The 8,231-nt window shown below is 36.3% G+C and overlaps 1 protein-coding gene across 1 annotated transcript; it reads right to left on the bottom strand.

The window, feature by feature from the left end:
* Positions 1 to 331: 331 nt before the first annotated feature.
* On the bottom strand, positions 332 to 1,282 carry LOC100719568 (olfactory receptor 7E178-like). The gene has a single exon (XM_013145558.2). The coding sequence runs from the start codon at positions 1,217 to 1,219 to the stop codon at positions 332 to 334; it is 888 nt and encodes a 295-aa protein (XP_013001012.1). The 5' UTR covers positions 1,220 to 1,282.
* Between the last annotated feature and the right edge of the window lie 6,949 nt (positions 1,283 to 8,231).

Here is an 8,231-nt window from a genome sequence, read left to right as displayed (position 1 = left end):
GATTCATGAAATTCAGTTATAATAATAAGATTAACTCATTATTTGGATATGAAACACAGAGTAATAAAAGCCATGGAGCTAAAAGAATAATGTGACTGCTGGGAGTGGTAGCACATGCCTACAATCCTAGCACTTGTGAGGCTGAGTCAGGATGATCACTGTGCATTCAAGGCCAGCCTGCACTACAAAATGAGTTCAAGACCAGCCTTAACTGCAAAGTGAAATCTCGTCTCAAAAAGACAAGAAAAGTGACCTATGGTGAAGAGTTTGCAGATTTGGATGAAGGAATTTTGCGTCATAAACCATGAAAAGAATAGCAGAGATGATGAGACTACACTGTTCTGCTCTTCAGCCTCCACAGTGCACTTTTAATATCCCTGTTCCTCAGGCTGTAGATGAAGGGGTTTAGCATGGGAGTGACTACAGTGTACAACACTGAGGTCACTGCACTATTTCTGGGAGAATGTGATAAAGCTGAATGAAGGTATACACCAATGGCTGTTCCATAAAACAGACAAACCACTGAGAGGTGAGATCCACAAGTGGAGAAAGCTTTATATTTTGCCTCTGATGATGAAACTCTCAGAATGGAGGAAATAATTCTATAGTAAGAGAAAAAGATCCCTAAAAGAGGAAGAAAAGCAGAGATGGATCCAAAAAAATACATGACTATATATTTGGTAATAGAATCGGAACAAGCAAGATTAATAATTTGAGAAGGTTCACAGAAAAAATTGGCAACTTCCACATTCTTGAAGTAGACAGAGTGCAAAGCAATAAAATTATGCAACTGGGAATAAAAAAGGCTAAATAAAAAAGACAGCAAGACCAGGCAGGCACATAAATGGGAATTCATGATGACATGGTATTGGAGGGGGTGACAGATAGCCACAAACCGGTCATAGGCCATCACAGTCAGGAGCATATCGTCAAAACATCCAGAAATGATAAAAAGAGACATCTGGGCCAGGCAGCCCTCATAGGAGATCACTCTGCTGTGAGTTTGAATGTCCACAATCAGTTTTGGGACTGTGGTGGAGATGAAGCAGACATCAGCTAAGGACAAGTTGGAGAGGAAGAAGTACATGGGGGTGTGGAGGTGGGAGTCAGAGATGATGATCAGGCTGATGATCAGATTTCCCAGCACTGTGACCAGGTACATGGTCAGGAAGAGTCCAAAAAGAACTGGTTGCCAGTCTGGATCTTCTGAGAGTCCCATGAGATGAAATTCTGAGACACGTGTTGCATTTTTTTCTTGTGCATTGTCTGGGCAGCTTTTGAGAGAAAGAAAACGGAGTTGAAAAAAGGAAAGAAGCAGCTACTAATTTTTAGGCAATGGTACAAAGTGGTTTGACTTTAAATGTTTAAAGTACTGTTCAAGACTTAGGCTTCATATGAGCTCTAAATTAAAGTTTGTTCTTCATAACCAGTAAACACAGTTAGGAGCCATTTAACTCACAGAGTTTTGACTTTGTTTTGTTTCATGAATGGCTTTATTTGCTAGTGATGTCCTCACTTACATTTTGTTTGTACCTCTAAATTTATTCATCACATAAATCCTATCCTTACCTTTGTTAGGCTTCAAATTTGGGTAAGTATGATTAATCAAGATCACATAACTAATGTCATCATTGACTACAAGTGTGGTATTTGTGTGAACTGCACCTGTCAATAATTAAATAGTGCTCAAATGCTTTGAAATATTTTCATTTTCTTCATGTCCATTGATATCTAAACTACACAACTTCAGTAAAATGTACAGTAACCCAGAATATTACTTTTTTCTTTCTAGCTGTAGTATAGGGAGATCTCTAGAAATATAACTTTTCGTTTTCTGATCTTAACCTTTCTTAAGTATGGTAGGTTTAGCACCAGGAAAGATACCAAAATTCAAGTCTGAGTCTTAATATTCTTAAGAAATTTAATAGACACTGACATCACCATTTTATTCCTACAAAACTAAAAATCTCTCACCTCAGCTTCTTATAGGTAACCTGTGTTTAGTATTTGTTGCGTTATACCATGATTTAATTGGTAAAATGAAAAAGAAATAAATAAAAAAATAATGTAAATGCACCTGGATGGCATCCTTCCTATAAAATTAAGACAATAATTAACAATGGCTTAGTGTGATCATAAAAGAGTTATCTAATAAATTTACATTGCTTAAAGTAGTAGGTTTCAGTCTTTCACTATAGAGTAATCCCCTATAAAATTTGACATTATCTCATCACTCCTTCATACATGATCATAATTATGATTCTCCAAAAACTTAATATAATGTGTGCATTTGAATATCAAAATATATACCTCAGAATTGACTATATATCCATAAGAAGCTTCTTTGAAGTTCATCTATAAAGCACATAATTCTCTTCTATGTTTTTTGCAGCATAACAAATTTCAGCTCCCTGATATGTACTAGGTTACATTGACATTTTTCTCCAAGTTATGCACATTGACTTCAAATGCACTAATCAATGCACCTAAAGGAAAAAACCATTTAATGGGTTGAGTGCAAATGGCATGAACATAATTTAAATAGTGAGTGCGTTTTACAACAATCTTTTCAAAGTTCTTTTGTCTTGCCCTATTACAGATAGCGATAGAACCATATAATATGTGGGAGGGATGGTTACCTAGTTTCCACCAACTGAAGCATGTTCCATTTTATTTCTTATATTTATTGTCTCAAAAATCCAGTCCTTAATATACAACCTATGAATGATAATGTACACTGTCAAAATTTTTTAAATATATTATTAATATAGCTTTGAATTCTTTGAATATATTATTAATATAGCTTTGAATTCTAATATAGCTTTGAATTATTACTTGTATTGGGCTAACATTTCAATGTTCGTCCTGTAGAAGAGTCTGTGTATTTATTTAAGAAATAGGAAATTTAATATTCAACCTAATGATATTGATTGGTTCCTATAAACATTATGTCCTGTCTGCAAACATAAATCCTATTGTCCCATGCACCACAACTGAGACAATCTGTGGTAAAATGTGAACTCTAAAGAGCTTCAGCGGCTATGGCCTATGTCACTTCCAGTGGTTGTAGCTCCCATGGCTTTTCTTTCGGACCTGCTCTTCTTCCTCCTTGTAGTTTTCCTCAGACAATACATGTTCTTGACTTTACCAAACTTCTGGAGTCTCCACTGCACCTTTGGTTTCACCCTTAGAGCTTCACACACTGCTATTTCAGAGGTACACTGCCTGGGCTCCCAGGCCTTCTGAAATTTGTGTACAAGTCTTCCCAATCCCTCAACTCTTGTATCTAAACGAGATCCAGGTGGATGATGTCAAGGTCTGCTGACAGTTGGAGCAGTAGTCAAGCTTCCCACTCTCTTTGTTGTAGGGGGTGAGTGCTTGGATCTGGGCAATCTGAATCCAATTCTGAGGAACAATTTTTCTATGCTTTAGTCATTTTGGAGCATGGTACGGCCACCACCATTCACAACATGGTGCTCTGCCGCTTTCTCCTCAAAGCAAAGTCCTTCATTTTGGCAATTTTGAAATGGCAAAGGGTGGAGTTCTTTTGTTTCTTTTGATGTCCTCAGGGCCATATTTTCTATTGTACTGTTTCTTCTCAGTAAACTAGCTCTGCTCTGTTGTGTCATTGCTGTCCACAGATTTCCTGGAGCTTCCTTTCTGGACAAACTCACCACATTTTAAATCACTTTGTTGGGCTCTTTTTTCTTCATTTTAAAGACAAATCTGTCTAACATAGCCATGCCATTAATTAATCTGGCAGACAAAATTTCAGGGCAGTCTAATGTTGAGGTCATGTCACTGCCTCCACTTCACCTTGAAATTTCTTATGCCAGATTAATTATTCTACCACCGTTAATTTCAGTCTTCATCAAAGTCTCTGAATGCGAGTACAATGTAAACTTTCTTTCAAGCCTTAATGTACATCATGTGGAGTCCAACAACCAATGCGGTTCTCCCCTGCAGAAACCTCCTGAGGCTGGTCTTTACTGGCAGAATTTGTATCAGCCTTCTGATCTTCTGAGCTCTGACAATAGTTTCTGGTGAAGTTCCCAAACCTTTCCTAAGTCTTCCCACAAGTCATTCCCAAAGGTTCCAGGACGACATGGTCAGGTGTAGTCGTGTGAACAACCCCACTTTTCTGGTCTGTCTTGGTTATTTTTCTCTATTGCTGGTACAAGATACCTGATACCCAAAATTAAAGTGGGAAAGGTTTATTTAGATCACAGTTTGTAGAGGCTTCAACCTATAAACAGCTGGTTCCAAGGCAGAGTGGGTCATGGTAGAGGAGCATTTCTTAGTGGCTGAAGCAGTGTGAGATAATAAAAGCAGCAAGAGCAAAAAGTAGAAACACACTTCTCTCTGGTTCTTTTATCTTATCCAGATTGCTGGGATCAGGGTAGTGACAATCCAATCTATGACAGGACCAGCAGTCACCCAGCCGTAATCTCAGCACTCTTAGTCTAAGTATTGTATGATAAATCAGTAACACACTGTAAATTCAACTACCTCCATAAAACCCTGCTCTTCATGAGTGCATGACACTTAGAGGGGAACATCTAGACATAAACCATAACAGTAACTAAGGATCTTTTGGGACTCAATAAAATTTCATATTTTTCAAATGGACATTTCCATCATCATGAAAATAATGGGCTTGTTGAAGAAAACAAATGTTAATATTCAAAACTGAAGTGGTGTGAGTTTAAGAAGTGAAACACCTGAAGGATTGAGATTACTTGCTTATTTATTTTTCTAACAATATGAACAGATATGCAATGATCTCAAAACTATTATGTAGTGCTCTTGAATAAAATGTTAGGCCCATGAAACAGACACAGACAAGAGCTATCATTTTTGTTCTTGTTCTATATTATGCTCCTGAAAGAAATGATAATTCAGACAGGAAAATGTCACTTATGTTGAAGCTACACAGATTGCAGCCAATTTTTGTGAACCAAAGAAAGTTATATCCATTGTTTAACAGAAGTTTCTATTTTACATGTCTCCCATATTCCAAAAATACATAGGCTCTGAAAACCCAGATGAGTCACTGAGTAATTCAACTCCAGACACACAACATACACTTATAAAAGGGAAAAATTGAATTTCTCTTTCAAAAAATAGAAAATAGTAACATCTGGAGTATTTTATGTGCAAAGAAAGAAAATTCACATTATTAATAATAATGTTTCAATTGTATCTCCCCTTATTTTCCACATCTAGCTCATATTAATCACGAATGAACCCATATTTGTTCATGACTCCCTCAACTCAGTTGTCAACTAGAAATAAACTCAAACGACAATGCTGAGTCTCAGAGACGCTAACAACCTACTTCTTGTTCAGGAAATAAGTGGAGCAAATAGCGTTTAAAACTGGTCTATCAGATTCAGTATCTAGTCACCTGATGTTGATTGTTTTGAACCCATCAGAGTTTTAAGCCGATAACTAGGTGTCTAAGGACATATACATATGTGGACAGCTTTGTACTCTCATCTATTCTTGAGCAGAGCTGAAATTAATACCTTGCCATATGTCTCCTATTGAGATCAAGTCGGCAGTTTATAAGAATGTATGGTAATATGAACATTTTTAATGTAATTTTGTGGAGAACATAAAGGAGGTATGTGCCAGATTATTATGTGTCTACTCTTTCTATGCTGCTCTCCCTTAATATATAACTGTCCTTTTTTACTAGATTAGCAGGGAACATCCAGTGCTTTACCCTGTAATCTACAGACAAAAAGAAAAATGCACAGTGATCAGAGCATCTCTTTTTGGATGGACAAAAGTAATTCATCATGACAACATGTTTTGTGTTGCTTAGGGGGTCCCTTTCTAGCATTGTCCTGGCTAGTACCTTGAGTCCATGTGCAAACCATCCAATTCAGATACGTATCACTCTTTTTGCATAATAATCTGATAGCAGTTATATAAAAATATAGTTTACTTTCTTTTATTGGACTTTATAAAGACTGTGCATGTGAAATGAAATGAAACAACCTACAAAGAACACATGATGTTACAGTGACTCTCTTCCTCCTCCCCACCATCGTTTTCATCAATTTATTGTGGTGTTCAGGGACACATTTTAGGTTATTTTGAAGTGAGGTGTCTACAAAACATACATGTGAGAAGAAAGCAAAACTTATTATGTATTTGTGGCACATAGTAAAAAAAAGAAGAGAAGTTTCTCCTATTTCATAATTCTCACATTAGCATCTGAAAACTGGGTAAAAAGCTATTCTGTCAGCCCTAAAAATGAAGATGTAATATTTCTAATAGTCCCTTACTAGGGATTTCCATCCACACTTACCGGGTAAGGTCACTTCTCTGCTGGGTCATGGTCACAGTGCTCAGACTGAATTCAGAACTCTTGCCTGGGGTCCTGTGAAGGCTTGGACTCTGTACACAGACATGTTGTAAATACAAAGTCTGTTAGGAGATTCCTAATATGGACAACCACACAAAGTGGGGCATGGACATAGAGCCCCAGGACTGGTAAAAGTCAAAATGAAGAAGTAGAAGCCTAACCAATTACTGACTATTAGATGATCTTGCAGGCTCAATTCACACAGGGCATCATTAACAAAATTGAACTATTTTATTATAATCTCTAAAGACTTACTATTAATGGGAAAAAAGAAAAGGGAATGAATGCTTATCAAACTTTTGGGACTCTACCAATATCAAGAAGAAAGGTCTGGATAGTATTTACTGAAAAATTTTTAATTTCCTTTTTAAAACATTAACTTGTATTTTATTTCTATTGTTTATCACGGTTCAATGGACATAACAAAAAATACCTGTCATTTTTGGCAATTTTTTGTGGGTTATTCTTTCATACAAGTGACATTACATTGTAAAATTATGCACCACATCCAGTACCTACTGACTAGAAAAACAGTGTGAAAAAGGATGCACAGATTACATTTTAATATGTTTATTTTGTTACTAATTTGTCTACATTCAAAATGGTTGTCATAATCTTGAGATTAAAGTGTTGTCATCCTGTAGAATCTCCTAAAATACCTATTGATGTCCCTGTTTTTAGATTATAGATGAAAGAATTTGTCAAAGGAGTGAGTGTCAAGTCTACTTGGCATCCTTTCCATGAGATTGTGAAATAGCTGACCTAAAATGCACTTCAAGGCCAGAAAGATGGAGCTATCTGACAGGTTAGATCACAAGTGGAGAAGACTTTGTAATTCCTAGCTGGTGATGAGGTTTTTAAACTGAATATTTTTAGTTTAAAAAAAACCTATTTCTAAGTAGTAAGAAAACCAGAGGTGACACCAGTAAAATACATAACTATATTATTGGTAGAAGTATTAAAACAGACAAAAAAGGCACTTGGGGATAGTCATGAGATGAATTACAAATATCCAAATCCCTGAAATATAAAAGTTATAAAACAGCTAATCTGTGTTGCAAGAAGTTCAGGAGGCTGAACAAAAATATGCCAAATCAGGGAGGCCACACAGAAGTAAGAGTTTATAAGGACTGTCCACAGCAGGTTATGACAGGTGGGCACAAAAGATTATAGATCCTCACAGTCAGAAACATCTCCATAGAAAGACACAAAAAATACAATGTTTTGCCAGGCAGCCACATAAGGGGTGATTCTCATGAGTAAAATAATGTCCACAACCATTGTTCAGACTATGATGGAAATGAAACAAATGTCAAACAAAGACAGGTTGTACATGAACACATACTGGAATAGTGGAAGTGTGAGAAGCCAGCCAGGGTGATGAGCACATTTCCAACACCATGAACAGGTGCAAAGGAATAGCCCAAAGTGAACAGATTACAGACCTGGAACTTCCAAGAGTCCTGGTAATTGGGAAACTGAGGCACATGTTTGATTTCATGGCTTTGTATTATAGGAGCGCCTTTGGAGAAAAGAAGTTGAAAATAAAGAAAACACATACATAGACACTTATATGTATTTTCACTTAGAGAATTCACAAAAATATTCACACTTACGATCTAATCCAGTGTTGGTGAACCTATGGCTTGTGTCTTATTGGGTTTTTTTTTCTTTAAAGATGAAAAATTTTAATGTAGAAGTTTTTTTTTTCTAAAGTCCCCATATTTAGGTTCAGTTGCAGTGTTGGAACTTGGTCTCAGATAAGTTCACCATCATTAGTCTATAAATTTATTTATTTTTCCTTTCATACCTGTAAACTATTTGAATTAAACTTTCATGCACTTTTGATATCCAT

Source organism: Cavia porcellus, unplaced genomic scaffold, assembly GCF_034190915.1.
Source record: "Cavia porcellus strain 051 isolate PalLab524CR breed Dunkin Hartley unplaced genomic scaffold, mCavPor4.1 scaffold_38, whole genome shotgun sequence".
Classification (NCBI taxonomy): Eukaryota; Metazoa; Chordata; class Mammalia; order Rodentia; family Caviidae; genus Cavia; species Cavia porcellus.
Note: the sequence above shows the minus strand (reverse complement) of the source record. Positions and strands in the feature narration are given on the sequence as shown.

What these genes read in the sequence shown, in the direction of transcription:
- LOC100719568 (XM_013145558.2), bottom strand. Translation starts at nt 1,219, where the DNA reads ATGGGACTCTCAGAAGATCCAGACTGGCAACCAGTTCTTTTTGGACTC.